The following is a 21,477-nucleotide window of genomic DNA, read 5'->3' on the forward strand; positions in this document are numbered from 1 at the left end:
AAAATCAGGAAGCACTTTTTCTCACAAGTGTTAGTGGCAATCTGGAGCTCTCCCCCCACTCCCAGAAAGTTGTGGATGCTGAAGATCAATTGGAGCTTTCAAAACTGTTGTTGATTGATTTCTATTAGGTGAGTGTATCAAGGGATGTTGATCAAAGGCAGGTAAACAGAGTTGAGTGAGGAATGAGCCATGATTTAATTGAAAGACAGAGCAAGCTCAAGGGGCTGAATGGCCTATTCTCCTGCTCCTATGCTCCAATTTACCCTCGTGGCCCTTTAAGTTCAGTTTGACAAAAAACGTATAAGGGAGATAGATTTTTCACATTCACAATCAAGAGGTGAAAAATAGAGCCCTAGGGTAAACTGCCTAGTATGTGCCTGCAAATGGAATCTTGAGTGTTTTTCATAGTTTCTCAGTAAAAATGTGGGCTCTGCTCTTTTTCATGAGTGATGTTAAAAGGTTGAATTATTACTGACTGTTGATTTTTGATATTATACAGATGATGTTTATGCCTGTTGGTGCTGTGTGCTGAATTCCCTGGTAGCCTTTCCTATGTAGGTCTGATGAAGGATTCCCAGAAGTCACTGTCAACTTTGCACAGCTTCATGCTGCATGCAGTCATATCTTGAACACTTCTGGTTTTCAGCAGTGGTTACTGTAGCACCTACTGAAAAGCAATAGCATCAGCATCTGCACCACTTGGTTAGGCTGCAGAGTACTGTGCATTTGAATTGTTATTTTAAGTCTCTATGAGGCAGAATTAATGCAATGGAGAAACTGGGCTGAATTTTCTGAGGCATCCAGCGTCAGGAGTCGTGACAGGGAGGCCCGGAAAATCCTTCAGGGACAGGCCTGCCACGACCCCCAACGTTGAGAAGGCCACGCCGCATTTTACTGGCAGCGGTGAGGCCTCGGTGTGGCCCCGGGGGCTTCATTTGCATTGCTAAATCTATGCAAATAAATGTAAATAAACATACCTAGACCGGGCAGCCATCCCACGCCGATATTGCGGCCGGTGGCCAGAAGTCCCATGCCTTCCGATCCCCATTTGTGGATTCAAGGCAAGGCACTGGTTGGGAGGGGGGAGGAGTTTAATTTTCCAGTTGGGGCGGGGGTACAGTTTCAGTTGTTAGTGCAGGGCTTGAAGCCCTTTAAAAATGGTGCCGGATGCGTTGCCGGGGACAGCGCGGCCGCCCCCTCTACATCATCAGGGATGGCCGTTCTGCCCCCTCCATTTAAATGAGCCCCATGTGAAATATCACGGAGGCTCAGCGACTGTGCATCCGCGCCTGAAGACTGCCGACAGCAGAGTGCACCTCCGCTTTTTTGTGGCGCGCTCATAAATTTCAGCCCACTATGAGACATGAAATAAACTTGACAATTAATATTCTTTTTCAGCGTGCTAAATTTTATGTACGAAGCATCAGTACATTGACTATGAATGTTTAGTTATCCTGTTTGTTTGCTTTTTTACAGTCTTTTCATTATGCCTCTCTGAGGTCAAAAACCAAAAAGAGACCCAAAGGTAAGAAACATACAAATAAGTCAGTTTAAATCATTGAACAGAGCAGGATAAGTTGATAAAACTGTTTACAAAGCATACAATGTCTTTGGCTCTATAAATAGAGGCATAGAGTACTACAGAAAACAGGTTATGCTGAAACTTTATAAATCATTGGTTAGGCCACAGCTGGACTATTGTGCCTAATTCAGGGCATCACATTTTAGGAAGGATGTCAAGCCTTGGAGAGGATGCAGAGGAGATTTACTAGAATGATACTAGGATTGTTATATGGAGAGATTGGAGAAGTTGGGATTGTTCTCCTTAGGGCAGAGAAGGTTAAGAGGATATTTTATAGAGATATTCAAAAGATGATAGATTTTGATGGAGTAAAAAGGGAGAACCTGTTTCCACTGGCAGGAGGGTCTGTAACCAGAGAACACAGATTTAGTATAATTGTCAATAAAAACAGGGGGGGATGAGTTGAATTCATTATATGCAGTGAGCTGTTGTAATCTGCAGTGCACTGCCTGAAAGGGTGATTCAAACAGATTCAACAGTAATTTTCCAAAAGAGGATTGGATAAAGACTTGAAAAGTAAAAAAAATATGCAGGGCTATGGGGAAAGAATGAGGGGGAGTGGGACTAATTGGATAGCTCTTTCAAAAACCCGACACAAGCGTGAAGGGTCGAATGTCCTCCTTCTCTGCTGTATGATTCAGTTCTATAAGACTGAAAACTGTTACATTGTAGTCCAGTTTCAGAAGAACTGCTGAACCTTGGTAGCATTGCCTTCTTTAAGCTATTATTGAACTAGCTGTCATATTATTGCAATACTTCAAATCATGTTATTTTTATGTAACTTATATTTGGTAATCTTTCAGCCTTTATAACATATATCTGCTTTTATCACATTTTTTCTGCAAGGTTTGTTCGAATGCAATCTTGGGGATTGCAACTAATTAAATCATTATCACTTTTGATTTGCCGTGTCTATAGTCATACACAAATGGAAGAACAAAAGTGTAATGAGATCATAAACTGGCACATCTATAAAACATACAAACAAGCTCACTGCTTAAACCAGCAGCTCTCAACTGTATGAATGAACTCTCTTTCCCTTACCCCCAGCCGCAGTCCATTCGGCACAACATTTCCCAGTCAACATCCATAGCAACCAATAGCTAACCTTTCCACAGTTCCACTGCACAATATATAGCACTCCAATTATTTGCCATTTAGGTAACTAGAAATTATCTATACACAACAATATCGTCACAAGGTGGAAATTCTTAAAACAAAGCGCCTATCAATCTCAGTCTTGAAAGCTCCAACTGACACAGCATCCACAGCCTTTTGGAGGAGAGTTCAAAATTTCTGCTATCATTTGTGTGAAAAATGACTGTCTGATTTTGCTCCTGAATGACTTGTCTCTAATTTTGAGATAATGTCCCCTTGTTCTTGATTCCCACCGGAGGAAATAGTTTCTCCGTGCCTACTTTATTAAATTCTTTCAACATTTTAAACACCTCAATCAAATCACCCATTAATCTCCTATACTGAAGGGAATACAAGCAAAGTTTATGCAACCTGTCCTCATGATTTAACTCCCCAGTATAATTCTGGTGAATCTCTGGTACACTGTCTCCAAGGCAAATGTATCTTTCCTGAAGTGTAGTTTCCAAACTAAATACAGTAATCCACATGGGGTCTAACTAAGGCTGTATCCAGCTGAAGCACAACTTCGTCCCCTTGAGATAAAGGCCAACATGCCATTAACCTTTATAATGGCTTTTGTACCTGTCTATTGGCTTTTAATGATTTGTGACATCCTTAATATTGACATCCTGAGGATAATTAATTGCCTGTGTGGAGGAATCAACATTATCACATTCAATTCTCTTTTGTACATTGGTCAAAATTTGTTATAACCTTCCAAATGTAAAAACCTTTGTAAAAATCTATGAAATTTCATTGAGATATGGGAAAGTGATAAATATGGGCATTAAAAATTAAAACATGCAACACTGAGAAACCTGCTCGACAGCAGTCGTGTTTGAAACCAAAATCGACTCCAGTTTACTGCATGTTTTCATTTGTTTCAATCCTTCTGTAGATTTCCCTCAGTCTCACAATCCCTTTTAGCAGTGATGAGGATTGCTGTTTATTGGAATGTGTTTACCATTTACTCCCACCTTTCCTGAAAGAATATAGGAAATCAATAATACTGCCTTAAAAGCTTCAATTTACTGCTATGGAGCAGAACCAACAAGCCTAATAAACTAAAATAACATAAGCTTTAAAATGTTTGTTGTCAATATTAGTGATGAGTGCTCAACATGCTTGGACGTTCCTCTGTCTGCTATTTTAATAGTAGTATTAACCCATTTAAAATACGCAGGTTACCTCTTTGTTTAAAATCATAGAGGACTGTCCTATAATTGTATTAAGTATTCATCAACAGTAGTTTCTACCCTGTAGCATTTGTGCTATTAATTACACTTTCACCCTACATTTTCCAACTTCCCATCTTTTTCTGGCCTATCTGTTCAGGCGATGTGTGAAATTTGGGATTAATTCAAATGTGGATGCAATTGAACCTGATTGGGTTGACACCAGTTTTCATCTCAAAACCCTCCATGATGGACAGGTGGTATTTGTCTTGCACACTGGAATTTAAACCCACAACCAAAGAAGAGTTACATGGTGCTCTATCAGGCCGCCAATATGTCCCTCAATGATGTTGATGCTGAATGAATGTAAATTTTAAAAGGATATCTTACTTTTGCATAAATTTCTTCTCTATGAGATTTCATTTTTGTTTTTCCCATCAGGTTCTGTAACTGGTGGCAGCAGAAGGCGGATTTCCTGTAAAGATTTAGGCCATGGTGACTGTGAGGGCTGGCTGTGGAAGAAGAAAGATGCCAAAGGATATTTCACTCAGAAATGGAAGAAATATTGGTTTATTCTGAAGGAAGCCTCACTCTACTGGTACACAAATCAAAATGTAAGGGACCTTCTCCTTCCTTTGCTCTTCTGTTAACCAAGAGAAATTAAAAGAAAGGTCTCTAAGCAAAGAAGCTGACTAAAATAAATTAAGCATTGGCGCTCAAAGGTGGCTACATTATCCCAGTTTTCTGTCGCACAGAGCTTGTTTAGTTTAGAGATACAGCACTGAAACAGGCCCTTCGGCCCACCGAGTCTGTGCCGACCATCAACCACCCATTTATACTAATCCTGCACTAATCCCATATTCCTACCACATCCCCACCTGTCCCTATATTTCCCTGCCACCTACCTATACTGGGGGCAATTTATAATGGCCAATTTACCTACCAACCTGCAAGTCTTTTGGCTTGTGGGAGGAAACAGGAGCACCCGGAGGAAACCCACACAGACACAGGGAGAACTTGCAAACTCCACACAGGCAGTACCCACTGGAGCTGTGAGGCTGCGGTGCTAACCACAGCGCCACTGTGCCGCTCTTAAAAGGACTGATAGAATGGCAGTAAAATATGGAGCAAATACCTTGAGCTGTTTGAATCTCTTTGAAAATAGGTCTTTACAGCTTACCATATTTCCCTATTCTCCCAAAGGTACATGAATTCTGAGTACCAAAACTTGTGCCAATTTTGCCTTCTCCATTTTAGTTGGTGATTATAAGAACATAGGAGCATGAGTAGGCCATTCAGCCCAAAGAGCCTGCTCCGCCATTCAATATGATCATGGCTGATCATCCACATCAATGCATTTTTCCCATATCCCCATATCCCCATATCCCTTTATGTCATTGGTAATTAGAAAGCTATCAATCTCTATTTTAAACATACTCAATGACTGAGCTTCCACAGCCCTCTGGCATAGAGAATTCCAGAGATTCGCAACCCTGAGTGAAGAAATTTATCCTCATCTCTGTCCTAAGACTTCCCCCTTATTTTGAAATTGTATCCCCTGGTTCTAGGCTCGCCAACCAGCGGAAACATCTTAGCTGCATCTACCCTTTAAGTATTTGTAGGTTTCAATGAAGTCACCTTCAAAACTCTAGAGAATACAGGCTCAGTTTCCCCAGTCTCTCTTCATTGGACTGTCCTGCCATCCTGGGAACAAGTCTGGTGAATCTTTGTTGCACTCTCTCTATGGCAATAATATCCTTCCTAAGATAAGGGGACCAAAACTGCACACAGTACTCCAAGTGCGGTCTAACCAAGGTTCTATACAATTGAAGCAAGACCTCACTACTGTGCTCAAATCCTCTTCCGATAAAGGCTAACATACCATTAGCTTTACTAATTGCTTGCTGCACCTGCATGTTAGCTTTCAGTGACTTATATACAAGGACTCCCAGGTTCCTTTGTACATCTGCACTTTCTAATCTCTTACCATTTAAGAAATACTCTGCACATCTATTCCTCCTACCAAAATAGATAACTTCACATTTTTCCACATATATTCCATCTGCCACGTTCTTGCCCACTCACTATGTCTGTTCAAAACCCCTTGAAACCTCTTTGCCTCTTCCTCACAACACACATTCCCACCTAGTTTTGTGTCATCTGTGAACTTGGAAATATTACATTTGGTCTGCTCATCCAAATCATTGCTATATATTGTGAATAGCTGGGGCCCAAGTTCTGATCATGGCAATAAAAACAGAAACTGCTGGAAATTGTTGGGAACTAGGTCAGAGGCCAGGACGGGGGCTATCAGAGGCCTGTGGAGTGAGGACTGGGGCTTGTGGGCTGTGGGAGTTCAGAGGCTGAGGCGGGGGTTATCAGAAGCCTGGGGTGGGAGGTCGGGGGCCTGGGTTGTAGGCCTGGTGGATTGGATCAGAAGACTCGTAGGGATGGTCAGGGGATTGGGAGGGAGTGCCCAAATGTGGGGTTTGCTCAGGCAGGTTTGCTAGATCCAGGAGGTAGGTGTAAAGGCCTGGATCTAGCTGCCATGTTTCCTGAGGTTCGCCGCCTCATTATCATATTTAAAGTGCCAATCTATCTCCTTGGAGTGGGTTGGCTGTCACCCCACCTTCTAGCCTCAGTTAAAGCCAGAAATGGACGGGTTGGAGGCGGGTTTGGCTCATGGTATTTAAGACTTTAACCCAGCGATGTCCAACTTTTTCACGTGAGTGGCCACATTACATTTTTGTACGACATAGGAAGTCGGTGAGCAGATTTCGGAACAATAAAGGCAACAGAAATTTATCTTGCTATCAATCAAACCAACAAAAAAATGTGCATTTTTGTGACCAAGCTTTAAATTAGAAGATTATTTTATTAACTTACTTTCTCGTCACTATGTTGAACACTGATTTAGTGAGATACCTGGCATTGTTTTTGCTTGCACAAGTAGTCAGTGTTTGCCCGCATACTTCATGTAGCGGTGCCAATCTGTCAGGAGTGATCTTGATCTTGTTTTGATACTTTTCTGAGTCTAGACCTTCACCTGTTGGGATTAGTGTTAATTGGGGTATGAGGTGTCTCTATGCAATGGTCAGGAGGATGATGGGATTGCACTCACATGCCTTATGGTGAGCTGTGTTGCTCACCATGCTGCTGATTTTGGGGCAGAATTTGGTTCCGTTTTTAGTAATTCTGGATGCCAGGGATACCGTAGGACTCTGATGTGTAGCTTTACTTGCGTCATGGAGGGAGGTGCGGGGAATCATTTAAAACTTTGAAGTTTGGTCCAGTGATCGAATACAGTCGATTGCAGAGTAAAACTAGCATAAAAAGAGAACATGATTTTTTTTAAAATAATGATTGAGGCCTACTGGTGATGTGACAAAGTATCAGAGCAAAATTCCTCTCACCCCAGTCAAGATGGCCTAATCCTGGAACTCTTGACAGTGTCAAGTGTATTGGGAGTATATGGCCAGAAGTTCCATACAGCTCTAAATCTGTCCCTCGCGGCCTTTCAAAGAATTTATAAACATACAGAAATGACAAAAGAGACAAATATGGAGAAATTTAGGGAGGGAATTCCAGTGCTGATGGCTGAAGATATGGCTGCCAATGCTGCCCGTGAAGAAGGTGACGAATGCACAAAAGGGGCCAGAGATGACATTGTCAGAGGATTGTAGGGCTGGAGAAGATTATAGAGATAGGGAAGTTCAAAACCATGAAGGAATTACAATACATGGATCAGAATTTTAAATTTGAGGAACTGGCAGCCAGTGTGGCTTAGCAGTTACAGTGGTTATGGGTCAGTGGGACCTGGTCTGGGATAGGATATGGGCAGCAGAGTTTCAGATGAACTGACGTTCATGCAGTATGGGAGGGCAGTCAGGAGAACTTGGGAATAGTCAAACATTTAACAGTTGAAAACAGCCAACTGGATATAGTAACCTATATTGTTGGGTGCTTCTAATGACAATAGGACAACATTGTCAATAGCAAGGGGCAGTGGAGCTCAGTTCATTACAGCCTGCCAAGCTGAAACTATTAGTGGAAGCATTTTAAACCCCTTCCAAAAGGTCATTCACGTAAGCCTGCTCAACACCAGTGGAGTCAGCAAAAAATGCATCCTATAAAGTTTTGACTGCACTGTTCACTCTATTTTGCTTTGATAGCATAAGGAAGAAAATAAAACTTTTAATTTCTATTTGCGAGAAAACAAAATGGTTTAGAATTGATTTTTTTTTAAAGGGTAAACTAAGAGATAAGGAATATGACATTCGCAATTGTAAGGCACAGACTCTTTCCCTTTCTGATGACATAAGAATTAGCACCTGATCGATTTAAGTTGTTTGCTAGACAGTGTCTTGTACCTGCAGCTGCCGCCAGCCCTCTCACTCCTGGTGCCGCCACTCAGGAGCTTGGCCTGTTTGTTGACAGATGTAATGTAGGGGCTGAAGATGTTACTTCATTGCTGGGGAGGCAGAGTTGCGTGATGGCCCAGGCAGCGCTGTCTCCGTGGGAACCGACAAACGCTATACTGTCTGTCTGCTTCAGCAGTGAATACCGATCTGCATCTGGCACCGATCCCCTCCTCTCCCCAGCACTCTGCAAACGTTATCATCTCCAACAAAGTGTTGCCTGCCGGCTGTTATTAGTCCATCAGCCACTACCTAGGCAATGCCACTCCAATATTAGTCACACAGGATTGGTGGATAAAAACCTTTGGCAGGCTGGATTCTGGCCCGTGGGCCATATTTTGGACAACCCTGTTTTAACCCCTCAGTTGATCTGACATGTCCATTTATATACAATAAAATTGCCCCTAGCATTTCATGTTGATGACCTTTCAGAACTATTCTGACCTGAAACATTAATTTTGTTTCTCACTCCACAGTTGTTCCCTGATCTGAGTATTTAATGCATTTTCTGTTTTTATTCCAGATTTTCAGCATCTACCATATTTTGCTTTTGTTTTAGTGTGCCATTTACATCTTGTTGTCCATGCCCATTACCAATGATTGAAATAATTTTGCTGATGATTTTGTGATAGTTGGAACATAGAAGCAAATGCAATCCCTTTTATTTCTATTCAACATTGTGGGCTGAATTTTTCCGCTTACCTGGAAGTTCCATCGCTGGGACCGTAAGTGAGAGACGACCCCGCTTCAGCCAGCGGCAAGATCCTAAGGCATCATATTGCCAGCGGTGGCCAATTAAGAGGCTTCTGCTGGGTCCGCCGTCCAATTAAGGAAGATGGCCTACCCCAAGAGCCGCTGGCCCAATCAGAGGGCTGGTAGCTTAGCAGCCTCAGAAGCGCCACTTCCAGCGATTGGGGCTGGTGTGGGGTGCATGTTGCACCGGTGGTGCTGTTGCTGCAGGGATGGCTATTGCCACTGGGGGGGACCTCCGTGGGTCATAGAGTGCCCATAGAGGAGACCCCCACCCCCCCTACCCAAACCCACTGGGAGGCCTTCAGGGTTTGCCTAGTTTTCTCTCCACGTGGCGGTGGGCCCTTCCCATGCGGGAAAAATGCCTACAGAGCGAGAAGTGGGCCTTAGTTGGCCACTTAAGTGGCTCAATGGGCTGCCTGGCTGGTGGTCGCGCTGCCACGTTTCCTGCCGCTGGCAATATGCCACAGCAGCAAGAAGACATCGGGCTTCTCTCTCCCACCATATTGCCAGCCCTTCTGCCTCCCAGCCCTTCTTCAGTGGATTGGGAAAATTCAGCCCTTTAGTTCACCTTCTGCAGCAATTACTGGCATTGCTGTAGCACCTCTAACTCCAAGCTGCTTCACAGTGGACAAGATAATGCTGAGCATCAGTAGAAGAGCTAAGAGAGGAGGCTCTTAAAAAGCTGGAGGATGCAGTAGTGGGTGAGGATTTTAGGAAGCGAGTTTGAAAGAGGCAGAGGCCACTGAAGGCTTTGCCAGTGGTGGAACAGAGAGTCTGAGAGTCAAAGCAGTTGGACAGCGATGCAGGTTGGAGAAGATTGCAGAGATAGGCTGAGTTCTTGGAGGAATTTGTAAATCAGAATGAGGATTTGGAATTCAATATTCAGCTTCCACTATTTAAAACATCCACATTTAAAATGAGCAGTCGCTTATATTGCCCAAAAAGTGCTAACTATTAACCATTTGTATTAACATCAGTTTGAAAGTTGTCCCTTACAACACATGAAATACTCTAGATATTTTGGCAGGAACAGCTGTGTTTACTCACGAGTTCACACTTTGCTAAGGTGCAATGCATGCGAGAGCAAACTAAGTAAATAACGCCTTTTGAGTAAAGCCTTTCTAATCACTTCAATTTTGACTGACTGCTCTTTTTCCTCCTCTGCAGACAAACTTGTGGATCTCTTATGAATTATAGATCCTTCAGGAGGAAATGTTTGTGTTGAGATTTATCTTTCTTGAACATTGCATAGTTCTGTAGTATAATGTGGATAGCAAAACAGCAAATGTTGTAGTAATCTCCACATTCTTGTTAAAAAAACAAAGTACATGAATAGCACTGCTCCATAATACCGGCCATCACATGTAGTGGGGATATTATGTTCTCACCAATGTGCCCGCGATAAGCTGTGGGGTCTTTAATGACAAACAGAGAGTTAATGATCATTGTGTGGACATTGGCCAAGCCAGACGTAGTTTGGGACAGGACTTTGGCAGCAGAGCTTAAGTGGCTGTAAGAAATGTTGGAATCGTAAGATTTAAAGATAAAGGTGTAGCAGGCAAATAAGAACTAGGATGAATATACAAGGTTCAGAGGGGAAGTGAAAAAGCAAATAAGAAAAGCAAAGAGAGAGTATGAAAAGAGACTGGCCAGTGCAGAGATGACAGGCTAACTGGCAGCCTTCCGTGCTGTAACAATTCTGAGATTCTGGGTTTCAGAAGCACTCGTGAGGGAAGTTCAGAGGTGGAAGTAAGCTGTCTTGTGTTGGATGGAATGTAGGCTTCAAGACTTAATTAATGATAGAAGTGGGAATTAAGGTTGCACCAGCTATGAGTGAGAAGCTGGAATCATGGCAAAATGACAACGTTTTAGATGGGACGTAAACAAGATGGCTTTCATTTGCATAGTGTTATCACCAAGGCGGGAGGAGTGCACTGTCTTTTCTAGTTCCACTTCTCCACAGGTCACAGCATATACTTTTAAAAATGTTTACCCAGTTACCGATGCGGTCAATCATATACTCTACTCTTTATCCCAGAACAAAATACACCAACCAGGTTTCTTTAATAAACAACAAAATTATCAGTTTATTACAAAACAAGACAGAGCCAGTAATGAAGCAAAGCATTAACACACAGATTGAAATGTGGAAGTTCCCTTTTTAAATTCCCCACACACAAACTCACTGTTATGACCAGATGAGGCAGGGATCTAGGGCTCCCCTCTTAGCCTTTTCCTGGTTTGGCCCCAACAGGGTTTTTTTTTTAAACACCATGTTTGTAGCTTCCCCTCAGTGAGTCCTTACTCACTGCTCTCTAATTACGATTGCAAAGAAATCAACCAGACAGGTTTTCTCAGATTTAAACAAGAAAGGTGTAAGCTCATTAACCTTAAAACTCTAATTCAGTTAAAACTACTAAAAATAGGCAACGTGACCTCACTATCATGCAGACGCGATAAACACACGCACAAATAGAGACAGAGGAAGAGAAAGAAGGGGAAAGGTTTGAAGTAATAGCTGGAGTTCAGTTACTGGTTTTGGATTGGATGTAAAGTCTTTGATTGAAGTTAAGTCTTGCAGTTCTCACTGGGGCCCAGTGCACACTTTCAAACTTGTTTCACTGGTCTTCTGTCTTGAGGCTTGAGTTACTTTTTTGGGTCCCTGGAACTTTGCATGAGAGAGAGAGAGATGCACTCTTCTCAGTTGCAGTTTCTTCCTAAAACTAGTCTGTGTCAGGCACAATAAAAAAAAAACAGGTTGGCCATCAGGTTAATCATGTTACTAGCTCCTTATTTGGAACAGCTTCTCTATTTTTTTTAATGTGATGAGGGTTTCTGCTCTACTACCATATCAGGCAGTGAGTTCCAAATTCCCACCACCCTCTGGGTGAAAATATTTCTCTTCAACTACCCCCTAATCCTTCTGCCAATTACCTTAAATCTGTGCCGCCTGGTTATTGACCTCTCTGCTAAGGGAGATACATCCCTCCTGTCCTCTCTATCTAGGCCCCTCATAATTTTATACACCTCAATTATATCTCCCCTGAGCCACCTCTGTTCCAAAACAACAACTTCAGCCCATCCAACCTTTCCTCATAGCTAAAATTCTCCATTCCTGGCAACATCCTCTGAAATCTCCTCTGTACTCTCTCGAGTGTGCTCTCCTCTGTACTCTCTTTCTCACTTGCTTCCTGTAATGCAGTGAATATAACTGTATGCAATAGTCTGGCTGTAGCCTAATTAATATTTTATACAGGTTGAGCTTAAACTCCCTGCTCCAATGAGGCGTGCTGCCTGCATCGGAAGCAAAGGGCATGGGTTAATCGCACACCGCAATCTCCTTTCCCATTTTTGGGCATTATTGAATTTTGCAGCCATTGATATTTAAAATTTATGGGGCACTTGCACAATTGCACTTTTTCAATTGGGAGACATATATATAGGAAGTGTGGATTGCAGAATCATACAGCATGATAGCCCTGACTCCACATCGCACTCCCTGTGAATGCAGCTCCCTGCTGCAGGTGTGGTATCTCTGATTCCCAGTTTTCCTGATCTTTCACAAGGAAGTACTTTTGAGCTTTCATTCGGGTAATGTGTGATCGTATCCCTCTCCCCCATGCAACCTCCAAAGCCGCCTCCACGGGGCTGGGAAAATTCTGCCTATTGTTTAGCACAAATCCTGGTTGGCGATTGCTGAATCACACCAATGCAGTACAATATAATCTATTGAGGTTGAGTTAGAGATTTTGGGTGAGTTTCGAGGTGTCATCAATTAGATCGGCTAATGGAGTGTTACAACCAGGTGAGAAAGGGGTCTAGGGGTCCCTCTCAGTCTTCACCTGGTCTTACTGTAACAGGCTTTAATTTTAAACACACCGTGTTTTTAGCTCCCCCTTGTTCACCGCTTTCCAATTATAAGGCAAAGAAACCAGCACAAACAGGTTTTCTTAGGTTTAAAGAAGAAACGTTGAAATTTATTAAACTTGAACTTAAACTCTAATTCGGTTAACGCCTACAGATACATGACACACCCACGCTAGCAAGCATACGCGATACACACATGCAAGTAGAGACAGAAAAAAGCAGAAGAAAATATAAAGTAGAAAAGTTTGAGGCAATATCTGAAGAGTTATTTTGTTACGGTTCTTCAAGCTCACTGTAGAGTCCTTGATTGTAGATAGATCTTGCATTTTGTTGGGGCCCAGTATTCTTCTTAGACCTTGTTCTCTCTTGGGGTTCATGTGTCTTCAGTGGATTCAAAGGCTTGTGAGGAAGAGATGGGAGCAGACAGGAGAGATCTTCTAAGTCCAGGAGCAAACAGTCTTTCTGCTCTAACGCTCTGTGGCTAGTTCAAAAAACCCTGGAACAGCCAGTTAGTGATGTGACCAGCTGATCCAACCAGTCCTGGCCCCTGTGGATTGCATCACCCCAGCAGGCCCTCAAATGTGCTTCCCCAGCCCCTCACTGATCAACATCCATTGTGGGTTGAATGAGTCAGGGAATGGTCCTTTGTCCTTACAATCACCGTCTGTTAATATGCAAATGTTTTTTTCCAGCCACGGCTGATCTGTTTTTTCACTCATTTCCTCGCTCCAGCAACAGTTCAAAATCAATGTTCATATGACAAAACCAATATGCCTCATCTTTGGCAGGTGGGGGCCTGCATGACAGAGAGCCTGCCTATATAAGACACTCAGTATAAAATGACTGAATCACTATCAGCAACATTGTGATACTTGCCATTAAAGAAATTTAGTCAATGAATCAGAGCAAAGCCGCAATATTCACAGTTTAACATCTTAATCAGCAGGAAATGAAGCCACTGACCACTGTAAGAAGTGAGCCTGCTACAAATATAGACGTCAATGTGTTGGTTATAAACGTGAGACCTGTGGCTGAAAGATCATCATGGAAGAACTTTTACAGGCATTGAAGTGTTCTTTGCTGCCCAAACGGATGGCACTAGTCAGTTCAGGCGCCTTCTGTATGGTGCCGAGTCATGGGTCCTATACTGCCGTCATGTACGCCTTCTAGAGTGCTTCCATCAGTGCTGCCTCCACAGCATCCTCAAGATCCGCTGGCAGGACCGTATCACAAACATTGAAGAATTGGAAACAGCCAACATCACCAGCATCGAGGCCATCCTCCTGCATAGCCAACTGCGTTGGGCAGGTCACGTTGCCCAGATGGACAACAGTCGCCTGCCCCAGATAGTGTTGTATGGAGAGCTGACCATGGCTAAAAGGAATAGAGGGGCCCCAGGCAAACGTTTCAAGGACTCACTGAGGAAGTCCCTCTCTGTGTGTCACATCGACCATCGCCAATGGGAAGTGTAGACCATAGATCATGATGCCTGGAGATGCTACATCAGGAGGGCTACAGACACCTTTGAGACTCAGCGAAGAACCAGCATGAAAGAGAAAATGAGGAGAAGGATAGATCCATTTTCCCCATCAGCGACTATACTTTCACTTGTACCCGCTGTGGGAGAATCTGCCGGTCATGGATAGGCCTGACTAGCTAACGGCAGGCCTGCAACCGATGAAGCGGTTTTCCCAAAATCTTCGAAGAAATGCCATGAGAGAGTCCGCAACCTGTATAATTCCCACACCACACTACCCTCAGTTCACAGACCAGCAGCCAAACCTTGAGAGTGTGAGCAGATCACCAGTTTGATGAATGACATCTGCACCACCTGAAAAATGTGGCAAAAGGTGCAGGAATAACTACATGACTTTAAGAGAACTACAAAACAACACCTCTGCTGTAACTAGAAAACCACAATTTGTGGGCCTTCAACGGCCCTCTGTGTGGTTGTAGCATGAATGTCCATTGTTAGCAATTCATGAAGTATCTCCCTTCATTCTCATTATCATCCCCGTGAATATACATTGTGTTTTTACATGGCTTTCAGTTGTGTGAGTCCCTGAACTGCACACAGTGCCCGACCTGTAGTTTTGCCAATCTTCATCATCTCCTTGCTTTTCAGTTCACTGGCTCTATACATAAGTTCGAATTTCATTTGGTTAATTTGGCTTTTTCCACTTGGAATTCTGCTTTTAAAGGTCCACTGTATCTGCATCCCTAAATCCATCTGTTTCTTTACACTTTTTCTGTTCAGACTATATTCATGATCCCAATCCCATTATTATTGAGAAAATAATTCCCTATACACAGAACATGCAAGCCTGATACATTTTTTCTCTACCTGTAATTTACAAAATTGGGCTGTTTATTACTGGAGCTTCATCAGCAAGAATATTCAGTACAGTGGGTAATATTGTTGCACCTCAGTACAAGATAGACAATAAGCATGTGCAAGTGCTTACCTGCCTGATATTTAGTCTGTATATGCTCAGTTACAACTCACAAGATTCAAATAAGACTTCATTTGACATGCTTGACTCTGATTGGTTTCATTTCTTGGCACCTCCCACATCAGTTGGCTCAGTGATACTAATATGGCCAGGTCACTTTTTGGTTTTAATTTCTAGTAAGTTTTGACAATAAATCAATATCGAAGTATTGTCATGGGCACTGTTGGAGCAAGTAGAAGTGACAAAGAAAGGGAAAGTGGCACTTTGGAAATAGATTGTATTTGTGTTTAAGATATCGATAAGGACTTTTCTACAGCTACATTATTGCCGTGTGACACTGCCATGCTGCTCTGACTGATTGCTGTAGAACTTATAGTTTCTGTGTTCAGTGGAATTGAATAGAACCCAGTCTGTTTCTTATATTCTTAGCCTTCAGCTGTGTTGCTGCAGGCTTATAATTGCAGTGTTAGTTTGTTTGTGCTAAATTAGTATCTGATTGTGTTTTACATTCACAGCCCTGATTTTTTAAAAGTCTTTTTGCAATTAAATTACAATTGCCTTTGGAAATGAGAAGCAAACACATTTTTATGACAATGAAATGACAGCCTTGTTAGCCCTATTATAGAATGTGAACTATCTGAATACTACTTCATGTTTAGGACTAGTGAAAAGCAGTTTCAGCTTTCCACTGACATTAAACTTGTACTTTGTAAATAGAGTATCATGACCCAAAGTAACTGAAAAGCCAAGTGGAGTGAAACTGTCTCCTCCAGGGACGGTCACTCCAGTGGCAGGTTGTGCCCTGGTTCTGGATTCAGGTTGTATTTACTCAGTTATTGCAGCACCAATGTCAAGTGAAACATCATTGCACATAGTTGTAGTGTAAATGCAGCTTTACATTTTTTGTTCCAAAAAACTGGATAAAAAAATATAATTGCAACCCATGTAGGTACATGGAGTGAAATAGGGAGAGTGTTGGGAGCATGTCCATTACACTTAAGCAGAGTGAAATGAAATGGGGTGTTTTATGCTGGCGGTGGGGGTCTTGTTGTTGGGGGAAGCCAATGTCGAGATTACTGCGTCACCTCTGTTTGGGATAGAAATGCAATGCTGTACTAATGTGCCTCCTGGCCTTCTGTAGTCATGCGACCTCTACCATGAGGCACTCACTGCAGGCAGCCATGACAAGTTCAGTTCAATAAGGACACAGTACAAGCAAGACTAGTGTCCTGTGGGTTCATAATATGGTGTCAGAGTGGAGCTGAGATTGAGTGTTGAAGAGCTGTATAGAAGCAGAGCTACTAAAAGAGGAACATAGGAATGTTCCAAGCTGATGAAAGTGCTTAAACGCCATAGGAATCCACACAAAAGGAACAAAGAAGCAGGCACAGCTGAAAGCACAGGGTAAGACACAATGGCTGCAAATTTTCTTCTCCCGGTGCCGGTCAAAATGAAGGATGACATGAAGCAGAATGGCAATTTTTCCACTTGCAATGGCAAGATTACAAAATTGCAACAGATTTAATTAACAAACCAGAGCAGATACCAGTAGCTATACTTTTATCACTGTTGGGGAGAGACTGTGACAAAATGTACTCCACCCTAAATCTCTCCGAAGACCCCAAACAAAAGACAGCAGAAATTTTGAAAGCCTTGAAGGCACACTTTGAACCCTTGGTGAACGGAACTTATGAACGGTATGTGCTCAATATTAGGGCCCAAGGTGAAAAAGAGTCCATTGATCAGTATGTGACTGTATTAGCACAGCTCACAGAATCCTGTGAATTTGTGCAACTAAAAGATGATCTAATTAAAGACAGGATTGTATTAGGCATAAGGGATCACACAGTGAGAGCATGTCTATTGAGAGGACAAACTTACTCTGAGGAAAGCGATGTACATGTACAGAAGCACTGAGGTTGTAAATCAGCAGCTAGAGCTTCTTCATGGCAGAACAGATCAGGCCTTGCATTATGCTTATAGACATTGCAGGCTGAAAGAGCAGAAAGATCACAGACAAAGGGCAGGATGCAAATACTGCGGAGGAATCACACAAAGGAAAAGAAGGCATGTCCAGTGTGGGGAAATCAATGTTCTCACTGCAAGAAGCTGAATCATTTTGCACACAAGTGTTTGGCTAGAAGGAAGCACAATAAGCAGGTACAGATGGCCACTGGAGAGATATCAGCCAAACATTCTGACGAATCACTATACACCATACAACAGGTTGGGTCAGTCAAGTCGATAGGTGATAAATTGTTTGTGACTGTTGGAATGATGACTGCAGAAAGAGAATATCAAGTCAACATAAGGTGTCAGGTAGACACCGGTGCATCGTGCAACATCATGACCGTCACAGACCTGTGCAAAGTGGCTCAACATGGCGATCCAAAAATTAAGCCCTTGAAAGTAAGGTTGAGGCTATATGATGGCGCCAGACTAGTGCCGAGAGGACAAATTACTCTGAGAGCCCAATGCAATGGCAAGAATGAAGATCTGGAGTTCTAGATCATAGACGGCAAGCAAAAGCCACTCATCTCAGCCGAAGCAAGTCTAAAGCTTGGACTGATAACCCTCAATGTGCAAAAAGAGATTTGCAACATGTCGCAGCACACTAAACCATTGACTGCGGAACGGATCCTAGAGGATTACAACAATGTATTTACAGGTTTAGGATGTCTTCCTGGAGAATATCATCTCGAAGTAGATGAGCGGGTAAGACCAATTCAGCATCTGCCGAGGGAAGTTCCAGCTGCCCTCAAGGCCAGCCTGAAAGACAAGATAGAAGAGCTGGAAAAGAAGGAAGTAGTCAAGAAAGTGACAACCCCTACAGAATGGATTAGCAGCATGGTAGCAGTGAAACAACCTGGAAAGCTGAGAGTATGCATCGACCCAAAAGATCTAAATAGAGCTCTGAAGAGATCTCACTACCCCATGCCAACCATCGAAGGAATTTTGCCACAACTTGCGAAGGCAAACACCTTCACTACCCTAGATGCGAAGAATATTCTGGACGCCGTTCGGGATATACAGATGGTTGCACATGCTATTTGGCGTTTCCATGACTCCAGAGGAGTATCAACGCAAATAGCGTGAGATAGTTAGTGATCTTCCTGGAGTGGAAGCTATAGCTAGTTTATGGATGCGGAGACTCAATGGAAGAAGCTGTAGCTGACCACGATCAAAATCTAGTGAGAGTGCTGGACAGAGCTCGCCAGATGAACCAAGCTGGACAAGAAAAAATTACAATTAAAGATGCCCAAAGTCAAGCACATAGGTCATGCAGTGACAGCAAAAGTTCTTCGACCAGATCCCGAAAATGTGAGAGCAGTAGCAGCGATGGGGCAACCAAGAGATGTAAAAGCAGTGCAACGATTTGTTGGATTCATCAACTATTTGGCAAAATTCTTGCCCAATTTTTCATCGGAGTGTGAACCATTATGCCAATTCACTGCCAAGGATATGCAGTGGTATTGGGGCATTTGGACTTTGAGGTCCTGCTTTTCAATCTCTCTCCTTGCTCCCTAAACTCTGGCTTCAGGACCTCATCTCTCTTTCTGCCGATGTCATTGGTGCCAATATGGATCACAGCCTCTGGTTGTTCACCTGCCCCCCCTCAGAATGTCCTATAGCAGTTCCATGACATCCTTGAGCCTGGCACCAGGAAGGCAACACCCAATCCTGGAGTTATGTCTGTGGCCGCAGAAGATCCTGTCCTTTCTCCTCACTATACAATCCCCTACCACTATTGCTCTTCCATTTTTCTTCCTACCCCAACTGTACAGCTAAGCCACCCATGGTGCTGTGGACTTTGCTCTGCCTGCACTCCCCAGAGGAATCATCACTCTCACCATAATTCATAACTGAATACCGGTTGGATAGCATGATGCACTCATGGAATTCCTGCCCTGTCTACCTGGTCCTCCTTGTCCTTCTGGCAGTTACCTGTTCCTTCTATGTCTGCACATTTTTAAGCTGCAGGGTGACCACCTCCAGAAATATGCTATCCACGAAGCTCTCAGCCTCGCGGATGTCCTATAGTGACTCAAGCTGCTACTCAAGCTCCGAAAACCCGGAGCTCGAGCTGCTCTAACTGGTGACACTTCCTGCACATGTGTTCGTCCAGGCCACAGGAAGCATCCAGGATTTCTCACATGGCAAATGATGTACATTCCACAGGGCTGAGGTTCCCTGCCATGCCTTTACCTCCTAGACTATTATTTACAAACACTTACCAGCTACTCACGAGGTCTTGTTGTCTCCCGGTCCCTCACTCAAACTGCTCCTTGTTTTGTAAGAGACCAGAACAGCACCTCTTCCCTCACTGTGCTAAATTCCCTAACTCACCAAATTCCCCGAGTTAAGCACTCTTTCGAAGCAGTACTCCGTTGAGCTGGACTCTGTACTACATACTTCCAATGCCAATAACACTGCCACATAAATGTACCAAGTGTTCTTCCATAAATATTGCATGCAGTAATTTGTAGCCTCTAATATATCTTTATTTATTATTTTGCTTGTAGTAACAAGGGAGGGAGCACTGCTGGATATAGTATTAGGAATTTTACTAGAACAGATAACAGAAGTAAGCACAGGGGTACAAAGAAGTAATAGTGATCACAACATAACAAGACTTAAGATAAAGATTGAGAATGGCATCACGATGACAAAGACTAAAGTAATAAATTGGAGAAAAAATCTCATTTTTAAGGGGATGACAATGGAACTAGGGAAAGTAAACTGAAAAATTTACTCAAATACAGAAATAGAACAGCAGTGAGAAACATTTAAAATGATGCTCAATTTTTTTTATTCTTTCATGGTATGTGAGCGTCGCTGGCATGGCCAACATTTGTTGTCTATCCCTAATTGTGCCTGAGAAGGTGATGGTGAGCTACCTTCTTGAACTGCTGCAGTCCATCTGGTGTAGGTACACCCAAAATGCCATTAGGAAGGGAGTTGCAGATTTTTGATCCAGCAATAATGAAGGAACAGCGGGCGATATAGTTCCAAGTCAGGATGATGTGAAGTGATTCATTTTTGTGGGAAGAATGTGGAGAGGCAATCTAAAATAAAGGGTACAATTCTAAAGGAGGTGCAGGAGCAGAGGGACCTGGGTGTATATGTGCATAAGTCATTGATGGTGACAGGGCAGGTTGAGAGCGCGGTTAATCGAGAATATCACATCCTAGACTTCATTAATAGGGGCATAGAGTACAAAAGCAAGGAAGTTATGTTAAACTTGTATAGAACACTGGTTCGGCCTCAACTGGAATATTGTGTCCAGTTCTGGGTGCTACACTTTAGGAAAGATGTGAAGGCATTGGAGACAGCGCAGAAAAGGTTCATGAGAATGGTTCCAGGGATGAGGAACGTCATTTACGTGGCTAGATTGGAGAAGTTGGAACTGTTTGCTTTGAAGAAGAAAAGGTTGAGAGGAGATTTGATAGAGGTATTCAAAATCATGAGGGATCTGGACAGAGTAGATTGGGAAAAACTGTTCCCATTGGTAGTGGGATCAAGAACAAGTGAGCACAGATTTAAAGTAATTGACAAAAGAAGCAATGGCGACATGAGGAAAATCTTTTTCGTGCAGCAAGTGTTTAGGATCTGGAATGCACTGCCTGTGAGTGTGGTGGAGGCAGGTTCAATCGAGACATTCATAAGGGAATTGGATTGTTATCTGAAAAGGATGAATGGTGCAGGGCTATGGAGAGAAGGCCAGGGAGTGGTACTCGGTACATTGCTCCTGTGGAGAGCCAGCGCACACACAGCAGACCAAACGGCATCCTTCGGTGCGGAATCACGGAAACACAGAATTATTACAGCACAGAAGGAGGTGGTGGTGTTCCCATGTCTCTGTTGCCCTTGTCCTTCTAGGTGGTAGAGTCGCGGATTTGAAAGATGCTGTCAAAGGAGGCTTCATGTGTTGCTGCAGTGCATCTTGTGGATGGTACACACTGCTGCCACTGTGAGCCAGTGGTGGAGGGAGTGAATGTTTAAGGTGGTGAATGAAGTGCTGATTAAGCCAGCTGCTTTGTCCTGGATGGTGTTGAGCTATTTGATGTTGTTGGAGCTGTACTCATGCAGGC

At 43.1% G+C, this 21,477-nt stretch overlaps 1 protein-coding gene across 1 annotated transcript in view; it reads left to right on the top strand.

Annotated features, from left to right (window-relative positions):
- Positions 1-21,477, top strand: part of si:ch211-26b3.4 (connector enhancer of kinase suppressor of ras 2) — an 867,895-nt gene that overhangs the window by 716,119 nt on the left and 130,299 nt on the right. The window contains exons 17-18 of the mRNA XM_068047793.1: positions 1,477-1,525; positions 4,336-4,508. Coding sequence (XP_067903894.1) covers positions 1,477-1,525; positions 4,336-4,508 — 222 coding nt within the window. The remainder of the gene's footprint in view (positions 1-1,476; positions 1,526-4,335; positions 4,509-21,477) is intronic.

Source organism: Heterodontus francisci, chromosome 15, assembly GCF_036365525.1.
Source record: "Heterodontus francisci isolate sHetFra1 chromosome 15, sHetFra1.hap1, whole genome shotgun sequence".
Lineage (NCBI taxonomy): Eukaryota > Metazoa > Chordata > Chondrichthyes > Heterodontiformes > Heterodontidae > Heterodontus > Heterodontus francisci.